This window comes from Neovison vison, chromosome 14, assembly GCF_020171115.1.
Source record: "Neovison vison isolate M4711 chromosome 14, ASM_NN_V1, whole genome shotgun sequence".
Lineage (NCBI taxonomy): Eukaryota > Metazoa > Chordata > Mammalia > Carnivora > Mustelidae > Neogale > Neogale vison.
In genome coordinates, this window is record NC_058104.1 from 9,302,782 (window position 1) to 9,324,303 (window position 21,522).

The 21,522-nt window shown below is 54.8% G+C and overlaps 1 protein-coding gene across 3 annotated transcripts; it reads left to right on the forward strand.

Annotated features, from left to right (window-relative positions):
• The first annotated feature begins 11,175 nt into the window (after positions 1 to 11,175).
• SLC12A9 (solute carrier family 12 member 9) lies at positions 11,176 to 21,342 on the forward strand. Of its 3 annotated transcripts, none has more exons than XM_044233069.1 (14): positions 11,176 to 11,599; positions 12,953 to 13,153; positions 13,385 to 13,519; positions 13,967 to 14,098; positions 14,460 to 14,768; positions 15,438 to 15,545; positions 15,670 to 15,781; positions 16,352 to 16,509; positions 16,641 to 16,723; positions 16,929 to 17,053; positions 17,199 to 17,391; positions 17,563 to 17,737; positions 17,949 to 18,095; positions 20,042 to 21,342. In XM_044233069.1, the coding sequence occupies exons 1-14, from the start codon at positions 11,575 to 11,577 to the stop codon at positions 20,929 to 20,931; spliced, it is 2,793 nt and encodes a 930-aa protein (XP_044089004.1). In that variant the 5' UTR covers positions 11,176 to 11,574; the 3' UTR covers positions 20,932 to 21,342. The 3 variants fall into 3 exon arrangements, with proteins under 3 accessions (XP_044089004.1, XP_044089005.1, XP_044089007.1); XM_044233070.1 differs by lacking the exon at positions 11,176 to 11,599 and adding an exon at positions 12,110 to 12,206; XM_044233072.1 differs by lacking the exon at positions 11,176 to 11,599 and adding an exon at positions 12,110 to 12,202.
• The last annotated feature ends 180 nt before the right edge of the window (positions 21,343 to 21,522 follow it).

The following is a 21,522-nucleotide window of genomic DNA, read 5'->3' on the forward strand; positions in this document are numbered from 1 at the left end:
TAGTAAACAACAAATCAGCCCTTTTCACCATAAATCACAGAAACTGTCACCCCTCTTCCCATATCCCAGCCCCCCTCTCCCCCCATCGTTGGGTCCGCCTCACCCTGTCCTGTCTAAAGTTTACTGGAGGCCCATGAAGGTTAAGCTTTTGCACCCCTCACCCACCTGTCTCCTCCCATCACCCTGGTTAATGAATGCCATCAATTTAAACAGCTTTTAAGGTGAATCCCAGCACAGGAATGTTTGCAGTGGCCTGAAATCTTCTGGCTCTTGCACAAATTTGGCAGAGCTTTCCACAATGCTGAGAATGAGTTGTAAAACTCAGTGAGATCTTCCTTCCTTCCTTTCCTTTTTTTTTTTAAGATTTTATTTATTTATTATTTTTTAAAGATTTTACTTATTTATTTGACAGACAGAGATCACAAGTAGGCAGAGAGGCAGGCAGAGAGGGGAAGGGAGAGCGCCGAATCCTAACCACTAGACCACCAGGGATGAGAGGGGAAGGGAAATAGGCTCCCCGCTGAGCAGAGAGCCCCACGCAGGGGCTCTATCCCAGGACCCTGAGAACATAACCCGAGCCAAAGGCAGAGACTTTAACCCACTGAGCCACTCAGGCGCCCCAAGATTTTATTTATTTATTTGACAGAGAGAGAGATCACAAGGAGGCGGAGAGGCAGGCAGAGAGAGAGGGAAGCAGGCTCCCTGCCGAGCAGATAGACTGATGCAGCTAGATCCCAGGACCCTGGGATCATGACCCGAGCCGAAGGCAGAGGCTTTAACCCACTGAGCCACCCAGGCGCCCCTCAGCGAGATCTTTCTAAATTTTCAATCATGAAAGAAAAAAATTTCAACCAGCCTTAATAGCGGGGAGACAAGAGACATAGGAAATATTACAAAGTCATTACCATATGAAGAAATAGTCTGAGTACACATGTATGCGAGGTAGGATGTGAAAAGTATGATACAGGGGTGTTAAGTAATTATTTACTATAGCTATCATGTTGTTTTTCCAGATTCTGTACCATTTATAGTATTTGACACCTTAAATTTTACAACTGGTTGTGATATCCATATTTACATAAACATGAAGTTTTTATACCTAATTTCATATTTTTAAAAATAATTTTTAAATTTTTAAATAAACATATAATGTATTATTAGCCCCAGGGGTACAGGTCTGTGAATCGCCAGGTTTACACCCTTCACAGCACTCACCATAGCACATACCCTCCCTAATGTCCATAATCCCACTCCCCTACCCCCGTAATTTATCGTTCTTTAGTTTTGTTTTTATTTTCTTAGGAGGGGTTCCTCAAATCGTATAAACTTCAGGACTCATGAAATCTGAATCCATTCCTTATCTGACCATCACCAATCTTCCTGAATTCATCAAATATGAAGATGTAATAAATATTTGACGTATGTCAAAGATTTCATTAATTCGTTACTGATTGTGCTTTGATTGTTCGTGGCCCCAAGTTTCATGAAAGCAGGTACAACATATGTCATGCTCACTGTTAAGCCCAGTGCAGGTCTGGCCCATAATAAATGCTCAGTAAATGTGTGTTAACTACTCATTCCTTTAAATCCTTATTTTTAAATTCATTTGGCAATTTTTAAAAAAAGATTTTATTTATTTATTTGACACAGAGAGAGAGAGATCACCAAGTAAGCAGAGAGGCAGGCAGACAGAGAGGGGGAAGCAGGCTCCCTGCTGAGCCGAGTCCGATGCAGGACTCGACCCAGGACCCTGAGATCATGACCTGAGCCGAAGGCAGAGGCTTAACCCACTGAGCCACCCAGGTGTCCTGGCAATTATTTTTTTAAAGATTTATTTATTTTAGAGAGTGACTGGGGAGAGAGACAGAGGGAGAGGGAGAGAGAACTCTAAGCAGACTCCCTGCTGAGCCCAGAGCCCTACACAGGGCTTGATCTCATGACCCACGAGATCATGACCTGAGCTGAAATCACAAGTCAGACACCCCTCACTCAGTAATTCTTTATTGAGGTTTTTCTATGGGCCAGGACTTCGGACTCAAAGTCATCCTTGACCGGCCAGGGGAAGAAGCAGGCGTGAAACTTCCTCAGAACACAGGAGGTTATGTGTGGCGTATTGGTGGTATCCTACAGAGGGTCCTACGGGATCAACCTGCAGGCTCAAGGTGAGCTTTCTGAAGATGATGCTGTGAACCTTCTCTCTATTAAAAAAAAAAAAAAAAAGGCAGAAGGAACAGCAAACACAAGAGTGTGGACATGGTGGTTGGGGCGCCTGGGTGGCTCAGTCATTAAGTGTCTGCTTTCGGCTCAGGTCTTGATCCCAGGGTCCCAGAATTGAGCCCCGCATTGGGCTCCTTGCTCAGCAGGAAGCCTGTTTTTCCCTCTCCCACTCCCTGTGCTTGTGTTCCCTCATTTGCTGTCTCTCTCTCTGTCAAATAAATAAAATATTTAGGGAAAAAAAAAAAAGTGTGGACATGGTGAGATTGTCCCTGAGCTGCCAGAGTTTGGGACACCAGGGTGTAGATTGCTAGGAGAGTGACAGTGGACGAGCTGAAGAGGTGAGCAAGACAGCCTCTGTCATCATAGGACATTTCGGGAGTGCGGGCTTGTCCGGCACATCTTGGGAATGACTGAAGGGTTTTTAGGCAACCCCATCAGATTTGTACAGAAGGATCCCACTTGTATCACTTTAGAGGAAAGGCTGAAAGGGATCAAGACTGAAGGCAGAGAAACCAAAGGACAGTGAGAACTCGAAAGGACAAAAGTGTTCTCGAGCACCTAGAGCAGGAAGGTCTTCGAACCTAGTCATGGGAGTGGGGGAGACTGAAATCAAGCATGTGCCAGTTTCAGACCTGGGCGGCTAGGTAGGAGCAAGAGGACCAGGCGCCACAGGGGAGGAAGATATGCAGGCAACCAGAACTGAGCTTAACTGGTCCAGAGCTCAGAGGTAGCTTTCTGGCTGGAGATAAAGAAATTACTGGCGTATGTTGGTGATGGAGGCTGCCCCCTGGGCGGGGTTTGGAGTAGACTATAGATCGGAAAGGCTGAGGAAAGTCTTACACTTTACCTTTTATTTATTTATGTATGCATTTGTTTTTAAAAGCAAACATTATCATATTTAATTCATCATAAGAACTTTGTTAGAAGGGCAACTGGTGGCTCAGTTGGTTAAGCGGCTGCCTTAGGCTCAGGTCATGATCTCAGGGTCCTGGGATCAAGCCCCGTATCCGGCTCCCTGATCAGTGGGGAGTCTGCTTCTCCTGCTCCTTCTGGCCCTCCTCCTGCTCATGCTCTCTCTTGCGCTCTAATAAATAAAATAAAAAATTTTTTTAAAGATTTAAGTAGTCAGAGAGGCAGGCAGAGAGAGAGAGAGAGAGAGGGGGAAGCAGGGAGCCTGATGCCGGGCTCCATCTCAGGACCCTGAGATCATGACCTGAGCCGAAGGCAGAGGCTTTAACCCACTGAATCACCCAGGTGCCCCAAAATAAAATCTTTAAAAAAAAAAGAGCTTTGTTAGGAAGGAAGGATGAGCATTATTCTGACATCCACTTTATTCATGTTTTAAAAGATTTGAGAGGGGCGCCTGGGTGGCTCAGTGGGTTAAGCCGCTGCCTTCGGCTCAGGTCATGATCTCGGGGTCCTGGGATCGAGTCCTGCATCGGGCTCTCTGCTCAGCAGGGAGCCAGCTTCCCTCTCTCTCTCTCTGCCTGCCTCTCTGCCTACTTGTGAGCTCTGTCAAATAAATGAATAAAATCTTAAAAAAAAAAAAAAAAAGATTTGAGAGAGCAAGTGTGCATGCACGCGAGCGAGAGTGAGGAGGGACATAGGGAGGGAGTGAGAATCCTCAAGCAAAACTCCCTGTCCGGAGGCCCGTCCGGTGCACTCAGCCAGTCATCAGCCGGTTGGCTGACTTTACTGAGGCACTCAGGATACAGCCAGGCCTTTCAGCCCCACCCCCAAGGACCTGGAGGACACTGCACGCCCTTTTCCTCCTTCTCTCACCCAGGCCAGCCAAAGGGCATTTCCTTTCCTTGGCTTTGGCCCCTTTCTCTTGTGTAGCCCCTAACTGGAAAGCGGGGTGATTTACGTGCACTAGAACTTTGCCCACCCAGCCCCAAATCTTGGGCTGAAAACAGAAGAGACGGAATTGCAGGGGACCGAAACAGCTAGGACTGGGAGCAAGCTTAATAGGGAGGTGGGAGGGGCGCCTGGGTGGCTCAGTGGGTTAAGCCGCTGCCTTCGGCTCAGGTCATGATCTCGGGGTCCTGGGATCGAGTCCCGCATCGGGCTCTCTGCTCAGCAGGGAGCCTGCTTCCTCCTCTCTCTCTGTCTGCCTGCCTCTCTGACTACTTGTGATCTCTCTCTGTCAAATAAATAAATAAAATCTTTAAAAAAAAAAAAAATAGGGAGGTGGGAAGGGGACCAGCAGCGCTCACAGCAGAAGCCAAGGCTACCAGAGGGCAAGGAGAGAAGGGAGAGTGAGGGGTTGAAGACAGAGCTAAAGGGGAGGTGGTGGAGGAGTGGGAGTAGGGGAGAAGAGGTATCGGTGGCTCATTGTCCCAGCAGGGGGAAGTCTTTTGTTTCCTCTCTTCCCTTGGCAGGCTGACAGGATATGAGGCCAAGCCCCCCCACCCATGCCAGCATCCCCCCCCCCCCCACTGGATGTGGCCCTTCCCTTACAATTGTGTCCTTGACAGGACTGGGGGCAGGGGCCTTGGCTCTAGGAGGGAGCAGAAGGACTATTCGTGGCTGGGGTCTAGACTACCAGGGTCCAGAAGGGACCAGAAGACCCCGCCGGGCTGGTTCATGGAGTTTAAGCAGAAAAAGCTTTGTGCCTCAGGAGGAGCAGGAAGCCAGCCTGGGTGGGGCCAGCTCAGAGGGTAGCAGGTCGGGCCAGGGGGAGGTAGGCTGGGCCCCAGAGGAGATGACGCAGGGCTTCAGGCTTTTCCCAGCCCCCATTACTCCAGCCTATGGGCCTGAGAGCTCACCTGAACTCGTGTCCCCCCACCCCCTCCATTCCCAAAAGTTGACATCAACCCCACCAGCTTAGATGGGATCTGGCAGAGCCCAGCAAACTAGATGTCCTGCCTGGGGCCTCCACATCCACTCGGCTGGAATCCTTCCCTCCGTGGAATCCAGGAGTCTGGCCTCCCACTCTGGTCCTCCAGGAATCCTGGAATTTCATCCCTCCCCTCCGCTCCCTCCTGGACCATTTTGCTCCATCAGCTGTTCCTGCAGGAAGGGCGCCCAGCTCAGCCTCGCCTCTCTTCCCGAGCCTTTTGTTTGCTGGGTCTGCAGGAAATTGCAGGGGCGGTGGCCAAGGGCTCATCTGCCCCAGGGGCCTGGGGGAGGAGGTCCGGATTCACCAGACTTAATCCTGGGGAGCTCACGGCAGGGGTGGGGAGGGTGGGTCCCCCGGGAATTCTCATTTCAGGCCAGAAATCGGGAGTGGGGCACCTGCGGGCTGGATTGGACGTCCTTGTGCCCAAGGGACAGTTCGGATGTGTTCGCGGGGTGCCCAGAACTGGAGGCTGGACTGACACTTTGAGGTCATTTCACAGGTTGACCCAGGAGGCAGCATCAGGGGACAAAACCCCGTATCCTGAATCCCAGAACCTCGTCCTACACGCCTCGGATGGCGGGGATCGCAAGCGGCGGTGAAGCAGCAGGCAGGTCACATCCAACGACTCTGAGGATGAGCTAATTCCTTTCTCCATAAAAAAAAATGGTGGGGAGGAGGACCCGCACGTAGCCCCAGAATTCGCGCCTTCCCAGGACGCAACCGCAGACCCAGGCGAGGCGCGGACGCTCTAGCGGGCCGGCGCCCTCTCGTTGGTTGCCCTCTCTCGGAGGCCACCCTGGGCGCAGCCATCTTCCCTTCCCAGCAGGAGGGTCGCGGGGGGGGGCCCGCTGCAGTCACGTGAGGAGCACCCCCGCCCCGCCCCCGCCCCCGCCCCCGCCCCCGCCCGTGCCAGGGTCTGTATTGCGGCTGCGAGGCTTATGGCAGAAGTTCCTGTTTCGTGGAGTTTAACTTTCAATTGCGACTAGGTAGTCAGGGAACCAGACAAGTGCACGACATAGGTGGTGGTAGTGCTATGGAGAAAAACGAATAGGGAAGGGGCGTGGGGTGGAGGCTGTGGTTCAATTTAAATGGGACTGGTGGAGGAGATGTCACTAAGAAGTCGGTACCTGCGCCCAGAACACAAAGGAAGCTCAAGCCTTCTGGGCCATAGCGCGTTCTTGGAGGCTGGGGCAAGGAAGTGGGGAGAGGTGAGGGTGCTTTGCCTATTGGGTAGGACTTGGGGGGTGGGTGGGTTGAGTGGCCATGTGACACAGAGAGCACCCTGGGTCACTTCTGAGCACAGGGGACCTTGTTAACATTGAACTCAGGCAACAGGCGTACTGTAGTGGGACCGTAGATGAGGAATCATGAGGTAAGTGTGGTTATCCTAATCATGAAGGCTTTTGGCTTTTACAGTGGGGAAAATGGGAAACTGTTGGAGAGTTTTGAAAAGACAAGGATCATGAACTGATTCTTGCTTTAATAGCATCACTTTTTTTTTTTAATTTATTTGACAGAGATCACAAGTAGGCAGAGAGGCAGACAGAGAGAGTGAGAGGGAAGCAGGCTCCCCGCTGAGCAGAGAGCCCGATGCGGGACTCGATTCCAGGACCCTGAGATCATGACCCGAGCCGAAGGCAGCGGCTTAACCCACTGAGCCACCCAGGCGCCCCAATAGCATTTTTTTAAAAAAAGATTTCATCTTAGGGGCGCCTGGGTGGCTCAGTCGTTAGGTGTCTGCCTCCGGCTCAGGTCATGATGCCAGGGTCCAAGGGCTGAGCCCTGCATCCGGCTCCCTTCTCCTTGGGAAGCTTGCTTCTCCCTCTCCCACTCTGCCTGCTTGTGTTCCCTCTCTCCTTGTGTCTGTCAAATAAATAAGTAAAAATCTTAAATAAATAAATAAATATTTCATTTTATTACTTATTTTTTGGAGAAGGAGAAGTGGGGAGGGGCAGAGAGAACCCCAAGCAGGCTCCATACCCACTGTGGAGCCCCGATGTGGGAGTTGATCCCCAATCCAGAGATCATGACCTGAGCTGAAATCAAGAGTTGGTTGCTTGACCAACTGAGCCATGTAGGTGCCCAAAGGTTTTATTTTTAAGTAATGTCGCACCTAACTTGGGGCTCAAACTTACAACCCTGAGATCACGAGTCACATGCTCTACAGACTGAGCCAGACAGGAACCCCTTAATAGCATCCTTCTAACTACTCTGTTGAGAAAAGACTCACAGACGACAGGGGCCAGAATAGAAGCAGGAAACCAGTTAGGGGGCTGTTGCCGTAATGCAGGTAAGACATGATGGTGGCTTGGACTAAGGTGATAAGATGTGTTTGGATACCGGTTATATTTTAAAAGTAGGGGCAAAAGGAATTGCTAATTGGTTTGGATGTGGATGTGAGAGAAGATAATATCAAGCATAACTCCAAGGTTTTTTATCTAAGGGAATGGAAAGGTGGGAAGGCCACAAAAGGAGTAGGTTGTGGGAGTAAGTTTAGGCATTTGATTTTGGGCATACCAAGCTTGAGCTGCCTATTTGAAGTCCAAGCAGAGTTGTTCATATGTTGTTGGACATACAGTGTGGAGCTCAGATCTGCGCTGGAGGTACCCCCTTGGGGCACCATCATAGAGATGGCGTTTAAGACCATGAGACTGGGGGACGCCTGGGTGGCTCAGTTGGTTGGACGACTGCCTTCGGCTCAGGGCGTGATCCTGGAGTCCCGGGATCGAGTCCCACATCAGGCTCCCAGCTCCATGGGGAGTCTGCTTCGCTCTCTGACCTTCTCCCCTCTCATGCTCTCTCTCACTGTCTCTCTCTCTCAAATAAATAAATAAAATCTTTAAAAAAAAAAAAAAAGACCATGAGACTGGGGGCACCTGAGTGGCTCAGTGGGTTAAAGTTTCCGCCTTCAGCTCGGGTCATGATCCCAGAGTCCTGGGATCGAGCCCTGCATCAGGCTCTCTGCTCTGCAGGGAGCCTGCTTCCTCCTCTCTCTCTGTCTGCCTCTCTGCCTACTTGTGATCTTTGTCTGTCAAAATAAATAAATAGGGCGCCTGGGTGGCTCAGTGGGTTAAGCTGCTGCCTTCGGCTCAGGTCATGATCTCAGAGTCCTGAGATCGAGTCCCGCATCGGGCTCTCTGCTCAGCAGGGAGCCTGCTTCTCTCTCTCTCTCTGCCTGCCTCTCTGCCTACTTGTGATTTCTCTCTGTCAAATAAATAAATAAAATCTTTAAAAATAAATAAATAAATAAATAAATAAAAATCTTAAAAAAAAAAAAAAAAAAGACCATGAGATTGGAAGAGATCACCGAGAGAATGGGTGTAAATGGTGAAAAGAAATCTGAGGACTGAGCTCTCCGTCTTCCTTGGAGCCTCCAGTCCACAGTGGCATCTTGGCTGTTTCTCCAACATCTAGGGAGTGTTCAGAGTTAAGATGAAAGATGAGGAAGCAAAAGAGAATGAGCAGGAGGAAATCCATGACTGTGGTCTAGAAGACACGTGAGGAAAGTGGTGGAGAAAGTAGGAATCAAGCAGAGGCATACCTCGAGGTATTACAGGTTTGGTTCCGGACCACCACAATGAAGTGAATATTGCAATGATTCCTGTCAAGTCAATTTTTGGTTCCCAGTGCACATAATAGTCATGTGTATGCTCTGCTGTAGTCTGTTAAGTCTACAATACCGTTTTGTCTAAAAACCGTGTACATCTCTTCATCAAAAAATACTTTATTGTTTAAAAATGCTGGGGGGCTCAGCTGGTTAAGCATCTGACTTCAGCTCAGGTCATGATTTTGGGGTCCTGGGATCGAGCCCCGCTCAGCTGGGAGTCTGTTCTCCCTCTTCTCCCCTCCCCCCGACTTTTAGTTTCTCTCATTCACTCTTTCAAATAAATAAATGAAATCTTAAAAAAGTTTTGCTAGAAAGAACTACAAAGAGGGGTGCCTGGGTGGCTCAGTTGGTTAAGCATCCAACTCTTTGATTTCAGCTCAGGTTATGATCTCAGGATTGTGAGATCAAGCCCAGCAGCTCCACGTGGAGCCCACATAAAGCCAGAGTAAGATTCATTCTCTCTCTCTCTCCCCTTCCCTCCCTCCCCCCCCTCCTGCTTGTACAAATGGCCATGCTCTTTCTCAAAAACAAAGAAGTGAAGCAGTAGTATAGTGTATTCAAAAGATCTTTTTTTTTCTTCTTAAGATAAGAGGGGGGAAAAAGCATATTTATATACTAATGGTAATGACCAGCCAAAAAGAAAAGAAGATGATGAAATGGGAAGTAGTGGCAGGTTGACCTTAGCCGGGAGCATGGTCAGTTCAGCCCTAATAAGAGGAAGGCACCACAAAGCATGGTGGGAGAATGGGAGCTTTTAGTCTCCTCTGTTGGCATCTCTTTTCTCACTGAATTGGGAAGTGAGATAGTGAGCTGAGAGTAAGAACAGTACAGGAAGCAGGGCGCCTGGGTGGCTCAGTGGGTTAAGCCGCTGCCTTCGGCTCAGGTCATGATCTCAGGGTCCTGGGATCGAGGCCCGCATCGGGCTCTCTGCTCAGCAGGAAGCCTGCTTCTCTCTCTCTGCCTGCTGCCTCTCCATCTACTTGTGATTTCTCTCTGTCAAATAAATAAATAAAATCTTTAAAAAAATATATTAAAAAAAAAAAAAAAAAAAAAGAACAGTACAGGAAGCAGAAAGGATTGAACAGAGGGGTAAGGATTTAGGTCATCAAAGTACAGGAGAGTGAACGGACCAGAGAAATCTTGTTGGAATGCTGGGCAGTATTAGGGCCCACTTGAGGTTCATGGTCGTGAATTTGAGAGGAACTCCCATAGTTGGGTGTTTCCTTCAGCCATATTCAGCTGCTCTGGGCAGGCTCAGGGTAGACCAGGAGTTGCACCTAGCAGGGCTGTGGTTTTGCCAGGAGGTTAATAAAGAGAGAGAGGGACAAAGGAGTGCTTTTCACTGACCAAGAACTTTAAGCTGGGTACGATGGGAAGTGAGCGGAGGGCAGGATCTATGGATTGGACTTTGGTGAGGTGGAGGGTTGTTGGGGTCAAGGCAGCTTTCTTTGACCAAACTTCAGTTGGGCTTCTCTGAGCCCTCTTTGGACTTGGCCTTGACCTTGGCCCTCATCCTTGCTGGGCCTGCCTAGCCCAGATTAGGCAGAATCTTCTTGCCCTTGATATCTGATCACCGTGGCCTGCCTTCAGCAAGAATCCTAAATCTGTTTAGTTAGAATCCCCCTAGTCTTGGTGTTTCCTCCTAGTAATTACCCATCACCAACTCCCTCATTCTGCCTGTTGGCTATAAATCCCCAGCTGCCTTTGCTGTATCTCTTCTCCCCTATTGTGATAGTCTTAACACCAATCACAAAAGTCCTGAATAAAGTCTTCCTTACCATTTTAACCAGTGTCAGATTAATTTTTTCCTTGGCAGGCATACCAGAGAAGGGAAACAGAAAGGATGAGGGGCTGCGGTTATTCTCCAGCAAGGACAAAGTCTGGGCATAACCACAGAAGGGCTACTGCGGAGGGTGAGAACTGCACCGATCCGTGTCGATCTGTGGAGTTCAAGCAACTGCCACACCAGGGTGTTGGAAATCTTATCAGTATGGACATTGAAATAATCAAACACTGTGACAGGATGGTGTGGGAAAGAGCCACGAACCAAACTCCGTCGTGGGCAGCCCTGATGACTTCTGAAAATGCCACAGTTCAGCTGTTCATGAGACCTCTCCCTGACAATGCCACATTTGGGCTGCTTTGAGCCCGTTCCTCTCCTAGGGGAATGTTTGCAGATAATTGACAGCCAAAGACCGTGGCAGTAACAGCGGTGTTCATTTCCTGAGGCTTAAGTGACAGCGTAGCCACAAAGGACTATATCAAGATTAGAAACTGATTAAGGAAGCTCTCCCAGCTTGTTTCTTTTTTTTTTTTTTTAAAGATTTTATTTATTTATTTGACAGAGAGAAATCACAAGTAGATGGAGAGGCAGGCAGAGAGAGAGAGAGAGGGAAGCAGGCTCCCTGCTGAGCAGAGAGCCCGATGCGGGCCTCGATCCCAGGACCCTGAGATCATGACCTGAGCGGAAGCCAGTGGCTTAACCCACTGAGCCACCCAGGCGCCCCTCCCAGCTTGTTTCTTAACGAAGCATCTACCTTACAGAGTGCTGATGCATTATATGACCTATGCAGATAACTTTCTGTACGTTTAGGCACTGTTTTCAAATGCCGGTTGGTTCACTGAATCCTCCCGTAGCAACCTTATGCAGGGTTCTGGTTAATCCCCATTTTACAGATGAGAAAACGTTGCCAGGTTGTGCTAATGTCGATGGTACCCGTGCAGAGTGAGGAGGCGGGGTGAGGAGGGGGCGGAAATCCCATCTCCCGGAGGTTCACAAGTCCTGTCATCTCTGCTGGAGGGGACAACACCGCAAAGGCCGGTAGGAAAGCAGCAGGAGGACGTTGTGGACAGACGGTGGCCTGTGCAGCCGGGACTCACCGGGATCAGCGGCCGATGGCTCCCTCCGATGGCTGACGCGGAGAGCGCAGCCGGTGAGATGTACCGGCCGTGAGGGGCGGGCCTCCGCGGGGGTGAGGGCCGAGGCCGGTACCCCAGAGTCATTCCCGGGATTCGAGAAGCTGGACGAATGGAACTCTGGAAGGCGCCGAGCGACGTGGCCCTGCGTTCCCGGCGACGCACCTGGGCCAGGTGTCACGGCCCCGCCCACCTGCAGTTGCCTTCCGCGGTCACTGCACGCCCCTTTCAGTGGTGGCTCCTCTGGGCGCCTCCGTGAGCTCGGATTGGGGTCCGCCCGTAAAAGCGGGCGCTTGTTTGCGTAGGGGCGGATGGGCGCCTTTGGAGCCGTGGCCTACACCATGCCCTCAGGGACGACCTAGAGCAGCATCTCGGGCGCACGTGGAGTGGGAGCCGGGGCCGCGCGGGTCCCAGGAGCCCGAAGGGGGCGGGGCTTCCTGGACGCGCCCACGGGGCGGGGCTGAGTCCGGGGACCAATGGGGCGCGTGGGCTGGGGGGGCGGGCTCCCGGCCTGGCATCCCGGTAGCCGCAGCTGGCTTTTCCGGCACCCGCGCCCCCTCGGCCCGTAGCAGACCCCCTCCGGCTGTCGGGGATCGCCCCCGGCCGGCTGCGTCCTCCGGGTGGGTGAGTGAGCGCCCTGCCGCACCCGGGCTGTGGGGATGCGCCTGGCTGGAGAGAAACGGATCTCGGCCCCCTCCAACCCGCCCGGGGAGAAAGTGGGCAGGAACCGGTGGGGGGAGGAGGACCCACCTTGTGTTGCTGGCCTGTGTCTTTGTTTTGGTAGTCGAGGGGTGTGTTTGGGTTGGTTGAGATTGGAAGGCGCCTTGTGTGGGTGGGAGGAATCTGGGGAGGCTGGGGGAAAGGAGCTGGTCTGATAAGGGTTGGGAGAGAGGATTGATGGAGGGCGGGGCTTTGGAGGATTCGGAAATTCTTGTAGCCACGGATGAGGTGACTGCTTGGGGGAGTTGGGAGGGGGACAGCTCTGGACATCGGAGGAGGGGGTGAGGAGGGCTTCCTGCCCGGAACTCACTTCCCTTTTTGGGGGATTTGTTTCCTCTTGCACTGCTAGTTGAAAAGGGAGAGTACCTTTGCCTCTTCCCAGAGCCATTGCCCTCCTTAGTCTCAGGGATATGGGGGCGTGTGGGGGGTCCCCAGGAGCTGGGAGGGGACTTGGTACCCAAATGCTAAGGGTGCAGCGTCTGCCATTGTCCCGGGAAGTGGCAAGGACCAGTCTGCCCCTCAGGAACTCTCTGAGTTGCTGGTGAGTTCTTGCAGTCTTCCCTTTTGGGGAAGTTTCCAGGTGTTTGGTTAGAGATGTTTTTGAGGGGCTCTGTGGAGCTGCTTTCCATTAAGCAAACTGTCTTTTGCAGGCCTCATAACGCACTCTGGCATGGCCAGCGAGAACTCTCCTCTGCTGGCCTACCGGCTCCTGGGAGATGAGGGGGTTGCCTTCTCTGCCAATGGGGCCGGGGGTCCTGGAGGGGCATCTGCCCGGAAGCTCTCCACCTTCCTTGGTGTGGTGGTGCCCACGGTCCTGTCCATGTTCAGTATAGTTGTTTTTTTGAGAATTGGTGAGTGGGGTGGTGGGGCTTCTTCAGGGGTGCAGTGGGGTAGGGGAGGGGTGAGACTGGGGTGAGGTGGGGTGAGGACCCTTGGTCCTGGGAGAAGCGGGGGGATGAAGGGCTTGGGGAGAGGGCTTCCTTGGCCTTGTGTTCAGCTCTGCCCCAGCAGGTGACTGATGCTGAGGACCAGTGTGGAGTACATGAGCCACCCTCTGACCTGCTTTGCCACTCCCAACCCAGGGTTCGTGGTGGGCCATGCTGGGCTGCTACAGGCTTTGGCCATGCTCCTGGTCGCCTACTTCATCCTGGCGCTCACCGTCCTCTCTGTCTGTGCCATCGCCACCAACGGAGCTGTGCGGGGGGGTGGCGCCTACTGTATCCTCAAACATTGGTGGACTGGGGTCTGGGCTTTTCTGCCTGGTAGGGCAGAGGTGGGGCTGGGGCCAGGCAAGAGGGAGGCAGGTTCTAATGAACGTTCAGCAGGCAAGCCCATATGGGAAAGGTGACCAACATGGCTTTACACGTAGGTCAGTGCTGGTCTCCTGTCCGCTGGGTGCTTCCCAGCTGTCATCTTCATTCTCCCAACAGTCTCGTCAATTAGATCGTTCATTTTACGAATGAGGAACTGGGAGCTCAACAGTATTAGTGACTTGTGTAAAGCCACGTGACTTGGGAGTGGCTGTGCCAGGCCAGCTTGACACTGGGGATGGTTCTGGTGTGTGCAGGGAGACAAGGCTGCAGAGTGCTTTGTGCCCCGACCCTTTCTCCTGCTCCGTTTCACTCTCTTTTCCCTTAACACTCACCTCCTCCTTCCACATTTAGTCATGATCAGCCGGACTCTGGGGCCTGAGGTTGGGGGCAGCATCGGCCTCATGTTCTACCTGGCTAACGTCTGTGGCTGTGCCGTCTCCCTGCTGGGGCTGGTGGAGGCCGTGCTCGATGTCTTCGGGGCTGGTCTGTGCTCCAGGCGGCTCTGCGGGTTTGCGGGGTTGGGGATTCTGGGGGCGACGTGCTCCGTTAGCTTGGCTTTCTTGAGCACCTCCTGTGTTTCCCGCCTTCTGGGGTCATCTGAGAGATGGTCCTGGCCCACAGGCAGCTTACCCTCTAGTTGGGGAAGCCCAGGCTCACACCCCTAGCAAGATAGGTGCTCCCCAGCAGCGAGGGGTAGGATACTAGAGGACAGTTGAGTAGGGGAGTGGGAAAGATAGCCTTTGAGGACAGTGGGGACAAAGAGGGGATTTGGTCCTGCTCTGATTCATGGTTGGGATCCCTCCTGGGGGTCTGGTCCTCTAACTCTCTTTCTTCTTCTTTGTAGACTCCACGAAGCCCAGTGGGCTTCAGGTCTTGCCCCAGGGCTATGGCTGGAGCCTGCTCTATGGTTCCCTGCTGCTGGGCCTTGTGGGTGGGGTCTGTACCCTGGGGGCGGGCCTCTATGCCCGTGCCTCCTTTCTCACATTCCTGCTGGTGTCTGGATCCTTGGCCTCGGTGCTGGTCAGCTTTGTGGCTGTGGGGCCCAGGAGCATCCCCCTGACCCCTCGGCCCGGCCCCAATGGCTCCTCCCTGCCGCCCCAGGTCGGCCACTTCACTGGCTTCAACAGCAGCACCCTGAAGGCCAACTTGGGTGGTGAGCTGGGCACAGGGGTGACAGGGTTCTCTGGGCAAGGGGTAAGCCCGTGTGGGAGCCGGGCTTTTGGAATCCCTGGGAAAGAACAGACATCAGAGAGAATCAGGGGGCGGAGGTCAGATCTCTGAACAGTGCAGGTCATTTAAGATCTGGTTCGCGTGTCTGGCCCAGTGGGGCGCCAGCATGACCACGAGACAGTTCCTGCCTTAGAGGAACTTTATTTGGTTGGAGAGATAAAATGGACATTCAGGAAACAATTACATCGCACAGTAAGACCGAGAATGATGCAAGTGGATGAGAGTCAGGCGACGAGTGGGAGGAGGGGAGCCTGAGTGGGGGGTTGCGGTGGGGGGGACAGTAGAGCTGGAGGTGGCCCAAGGTGGGTTGGGGATTTTGGGTAGGAGCCAGACTGAAGGTGTCTCAGGAAGGAGCAAGGGTGAAGGCCTGGAGGGAGGAAGGAGGAGAATGGGGTTGGGGGGTCCTCCTGGGGGAGGAGGTGATGGGGCCTGCTGAGCCAGGGCCTGTGGCAGGTGAGGGCTGGGGTCTTGGGGAGGGTGGTGGGGAAGGCACAGGGATTCCGGGCATGTGGGGAGAGGGTGGCAGGGCCAAAATGCCTGGATCCCTGTGAGGGGTACAGACGCTGTCTCCTCCCTGGGATCCATCCCTTAGCTGGCTACGCCAAGGACTACACCACGGGGGCCATGATGACCTTCGCCAGCGTCTTTGCTGTCCTTTTTAATGGCTGCACGGGCATCATGGCCGGAGCCAACATGTCAGGTGGGAGCCTCTGCCCCCTGCCCCCTGTGGGCAGCCACCCTGGGCCCATATGGGAGTGCTGAGGGCTCCGGGGTGTAGGGCATGGGGAGGGCTGACCTCTGCCTTTCTCCTCCTCTCCCTCCAGGGGAGCTGAAGGACCCCAGCCGGGCCATTCCTCTGGGCACCATTGTCGCTGTCACCTACACCTTCTTCATCTACACCCTGCTTTTCTTCCTCTCCGGCTTCACCTGTGACAGGTGCCTGGGGAAGGGGCCAGCCTGGCCTTTGAGGGGGTGGAGCGGGGTGGTGGCACAAGGCTGCCACACTTGGATCATCCAGGACAGCACAGGCTGGGGGGCAGGTATCCCCCATTGTCGGGGTGTAGGGAAAACCAAGACTGTTCCTCCCACCGGGAGAGAGAAGGCTCTGCCGCCGCCACAGCCTGCCGCCACTGATAGGGGGACAGCTAGCTAAATGCCGGTTGCCAGCCTATAGCCCATACTTGCTGTGTCCCTGGGACTCCTGTAGTGCTTGGTTTGGGGGTGGGGGATGGCTTTCTAATCAATTTGTATTTCCATAAATATTTGGGTTCTTGTACAGATACTGTTAGGAATGTCTACCATGTGATGAAACCCGAAGCAACCCAGATGATAACCGGAGAATGCCCTGACTTTCCCCTCGGGGCACACATGATGCATTACAATGGGCTTTGAGTTTGGGCTGGGAATCCCAGCTCCTCACCTCCCGCAGAGTCAGAGCACGCATCTCCCCAAGGTCGGGATGGGGGCCCCTGCGTTATCTGCCTTCTCCTTCCCTCCCCGACCCAGGACCCTGCTGCAGGAGGACTACGGGTTCTTTCGTGCCATCAGCCTGTGGCCCCCACTGGTGCTGGTCGGTATCTACGCCACGTCGCTCTCTGCCTCCATGAGCTCGCTCATCGGGGCCTCCCGCATCCTCCACGCTCTGGCTCAGGATGACCTCTTTGGTGCGCCGTCCCCTGCTCCTTGCCTGGTTCTGTGTCTCCACTCCCCGCCCCGACCCCGCCACCCCACAACAGTCTTTCTCAGTTGCCACTTGGCCCAGGCTGATGTGTCTGTTGCATTTCTGGTTGCACAGGAGTGATCTTGGCGCCGGCCAAGGTTGTGTCCCGAACGGGGAACCCCTGGGGGGCTGTGCTCTATTCTTGGGGCCTAGTGCAGGTAAGCCTTCCTTTCAAGCTGTCCCTCCCCTTCCCCTAAGGCCCTTCTGGTTCTGTTTTCAGGACCAGGAGGGGCTTGGGCTTGGGCTGGAAGAGGGATCGACAGAGGCAGGACGGGTTGGCCTTTAGCCCGGTGGGGTGGGGTGGGGGGCCGGGGGGTGGGGGGCAGTCATGCATGACCGCCCAGCCTCTGGGTCCTTGTCTAGCTGGTGCTCTTGGCTGGGAAGCTGAATACACTGGCTGCTGTGGTCACTGTCTTCTACTTGGTGGCCTATGCTGCAGTGGACCTGTCCTGCCTGAGCTTGGAGTGGGCCTCGGCCCCCAACTTCCGGTGAGAGGAGACGATTCCTGGGTGCCCGGAGTTGAAGAGGGAAGAGTGGGAGGGCTCAGTCCAGGGGCGGGGGGGGGTGGCTGAGGTTGGAGATGGAGTGCAGCGGCAGGCCCCAAGCGCCCCTCTCTCTCTCCCCCGCCCCCAGCCCCACCTTCAGCCTGTTCTCCTGGCACACCTGCTTGCTGGGCGTGGCCTCCTGCCTGCTCATGATGTTCCTCATCAGCCCCGGGGCCGCCGGTGGCTCCCTGCTTCTCATGGGACTGCTTTCTGCCCTGCTCACAGCTCGGGGAGGCCCCAGCAGCTGGGGCTACGTCAGCCAGGCCTTGCTTTTCCACCAGGTTGGTGGGGGCTCAGGGGAGGGTGGGGAGGGGAGGAGGCGGTCTGGGAAACGCCCCCCACCAAGTAGGCCCCCTTTGGCCGTGGTTGGAGTCGGGGTTCCTGTCCGAGAGGTGGTCAGTGGGGGCTGCCTGTTGGAGCCCTGCCTCTCCGCACCTTACCCCCGGCTCCAGGTGCGGAAGTACCTGCTCCGGCTGGACGTCCGGAAGGATCACGTGAAGTTCTGGCGGCCCCAGCTGCTGCTCCTGGTGGGGAACCCCCGGGGCGCCCTGCCTCTGCTGCGGCTGGCCAACCAGCTCAAGAAGGGGGGCCTCTATGTCCTGGGCCACGTCACCCTGGGAGACCTTGGTGAGTTGCCCGCCTCGTTCCCTTCCCAGCTTCCTTCTCCCTCTTGCCTCTTTGTGTTTTTTGGGTCCAGAGGCCTCATGCTTCTTCTCTGATGATGCTTCCAACCAGCCAGAGCCCTGCCAAGACTTTTCTCTTTGGCCCATTTGGTATTTGGATTCCTGGAGAAAAGTACGTGGGTTTGGCCCACATCTGCCTCCTCCCTTCTCTGCAGACTGCCTGCCCTCTGACCCTGTGCAGCCCCAGTACGGGGCATGGCTGAGCCTGGTGGACAGAGCCCAAGTGAAGGCCTTTGTGGACCTCACCCTCTCGCCCTCCGTGCGCCAGGGGGCTCAGCATCTCCTTCGGATCTCTGGCCTTGGTGAGCTACTCCTCCCTGGGTCCCCTCGACAGCCCCTCTGTGGCCTCTTTCAATCTCTGCTACCGTCCGCCAGAGAGTAAACCACAAACTGCAAACTCTGAAAAGAACTCAGGGTCTAGTGCAGATAAGACACAGTGCTCAAGTTTAAAGATAACGGAGGACATGAAAGTCCCAAGGAAATGCTTAAGGACTGAAGATGGGTGCCGCTGACCATGTTTTTTTGTTTTTTTCCTTGACCCCAACATTAGGGCACAGGCTCTGAAGACCATGTTGTGTGTCTGGGGACAATGGGAGAATGATTTGAGGCTGGGGGCTTGCTCAAATCTAGGGCAGATGGTTTCTAGCTATCTGATTTCAAGACCGCTATGCACTGATGTGGCTGGGGACAAGATGGTATCTCAGCTGGGGCTTGGAAGGAGCGGAGGAGGAAGGGGTGGTGTGACATTGGCCTCCAGAGACCGCAGAGGATGCAGAGGGTGTGTGGGGCTGACGCGTTCTGAGCGCGTGGAAGATTCCCCCCCGCTTTGCTACCCTGCCTTGGTGCCGAGGCCTCCAGCCTTGCATCCCGGCTTCTTGCAAACCCGGGCTGAGCTGCCACCTCCTTTCTCAATGCCAGGCGGGTGTCAGTCTCTTCCCTGAGTGCGTACGTACTCCCTTCTCCACTGAGCTCTGGCTAAGGTTCAAGTGTTGGACAATATCCTGTTCAGGGTAAATCAGAGCTCTGGGCGATGCTCAGGAAGGGGTGACAGGTTCCACTTGCAAGATCGGCTGGAGTTCACGCCGGCACAGGTGCTTCTGGGCTGTCGTCAAGCGTTATTAGAGAGCCTGGTGTCCCCTCAGCCCCACCCTTTGTGGGGGGAAACTGTGCCGGGAGATCACTGCTTTCTAGCACATGGATGCTGAGGAAAATGATTCAAATGAAGGGAAAGGATTTCCTCTTAACAGGAAAAACTCCTCCTGGAGTGTAGACCTGGATTTATGGGTGGATTTTCAGCAACCTGGTTCACGAGAAATAAGCCTTAGACAAGATCTGAGAGTCTTTCTGTAAATTCAGCCTCGTTAAAGTGGGCGGTGGTGGTGGGGGGAAGGGGTATCCAGTTTCGCCATGGTTCTTCAAAAATTTAAAAACCAGGACACAGACACACACACACACACACACACACACTCACACACACACACACACAAGTCAGAGGCTCAGAGATTAGGCTCTGGTGCTGGGTACCTTGTGATCACCTGCGGACCCCGGAGATCAGTCAGGAGATCTCCTGACTGTGAGCCTTGGGGCAAGTGACTTCACTTCTCTGTGCCTCAGGTTGCTTATCTGTGAAAGGGGTGAGTAAGGAGTCCCTACTTCATAGTGTTGCTTTAAGCACTAGAGGAGTTAAAACACAAAGTGTTTTTAGCAGGACTATCTCTGGGTTAGTGTGCAGACGGTACCTGTTCCTTCCCCGGGGAGCAGGTGGGGCCTCGCCATCATGAGTGGTCAGTAGATCAGGCCAGTTCCCTTCCTCCCCCAGCAGAGGCTGGGGTGCTGTCTCCCTGGGGACCGAGGCCATGAGCTTGACTACTCAGGGGGTCTGGTCAGCCCCGTGAAGTCAGACCCTCCTCTCCCATCACGAGCTTGGAGCGGAGGCATCCAAACTGCCGTGCACCGGAAGTGCTCATTAGTTCAGAAGAATCGCTCCTGAGGCGAACTTCGCCTTGGATTTACGTGGGGGGGAGATGAGTCATGCAGATGCAACAAATAAACGCATGCAAAAGCATTTGGGAAAACGAAAAGTCATTATGCAAACGTGCATAATGTCGCAGGGAAAGCCTGAGCGGAGCCAACGCCATACCTGATGGCTGACGTGTGTCGCTGACGGGTGCGTGTTAGCGTGGGGTGAACTCAGCCGCGAGTGTGACTCCTATCGGTTCCCTCCCAACCTCCCCCTCTCTCCCCCCAGGTGGCATGAAGCCCAACACGTTGGTCCTGGGTTTCTACGATGATGCTGCACCCCAGGACCACTTCCTGACAGACCCGGCTTTCTCTGAGGCTGCTGATGGCACCCTGGAGGGCGGGTCCCCAGCCCTGAGCACCCTGTTTCCTCCACCCCGGGCTCCCGGGAGCCCCCGGGCTCTGAGTCCCCAGGACTACGTGGCCACGGTGGCAGACGCCCTCAAGATGAACAAGAATGTGGTCCTGGCCCGGGCCTGCGGGGCGCTGCCCCCTGAGCGGCTGAGCCGGGGGTCGGGGGGCACCTCGCAGCCGCATCACGTGGACGTGTGGCCCCTCAACCTGCTGCGGCCCCGGGGAGGCCCCGGCTACGTGGACGTGTGTGGCCTTTTCTTGCTGCAGATGGCGACCATCTTGGGCATGGTGCCTGCTTGGCATAGTGCCCGGCTCCGGATCTTCTTGTGCCTGGGGCCCCGAGAGGCCCCCGGGGCGGCGGAGGGGCGGCTCCGGGCACTGCTGAGCCAGCTGAGGATCAGGGCCGAAGTGCAGGAGGTGGTGTGGGGCGAGGGGGCTGGGTCTGGGGAGCCTGAGGAGGAGGAGGAGGGGGATTTCGTGAATGGCAGGCGGGGGGAGGCGGAGGCAGAGGCCCTGGCGTGCAGTGCCAACGCCCTGGTTCGGGCCCAGCAGGGGCGCGGCCGGGGAGGAGGGCCCGGGGGCCCCGAGGGTGGGGATGGCGAGGGTGGGCCTGCCACGGCCCTCACTTTCCTGTACCTGCCTCGGCCGCCGGCCGATCCTGCCCGCTACCCTCGCTACCTGGCGCTGCTGGAGACTCTGACCCGGGATCTGGGCCCCACGTTGCTCATTCATGGCGTCACCCCCGTCACTTGCACTGATCTCTGACGCCCAGGGCCTGAAGCAGAGGGTGCCCGGCTCTAGGGACCCACTTTGATTCGTGGATGTGGAAGGGAAGGGCAGGCAGCCTCCTGCCCGTTCCACATGCGGGGCGTGGAGCCCGGTGGAAGGACTAGGGGATCCTGGGCTGGGCATCCTTCTGTCCCTGGGAGAGGGGCTCTCGTGCACTAATGCAGGCAGCTGTCCGGGCCCCACCACGCTGGGGGAGGAAGCCAGCAGCCCTCCCCACTGGCCTCCCTCCCTTCACCGGTGCCTTGATGGAGGCTGGGTCTCTGCTTTGACTCTTGGCTACCTCAGTCTCCCCTAGCCCAACAGACTCGCAGACCCCTTGAGGTTGTGATGTTTTTGTTCTGTTTTATTTTTCTAACCACTGATCGTGAATAAAAGACCAAAACACTACCGGCTGGCGGAGCACTGCTGTTGGGGGGGGCGGTGAAGGTGGGGCGGGAAGAGGGAGAGATCTATATGGGGGAGTGTGGGAAAGAGCTGTACTGGAGCGTCCCAGCGGCGAGGTGGCCTTGTGCAGGACTTGGGGCGCCAGTCTGGGGGGGGGACGGGTGGAAACGGAGGCGGCCGTGG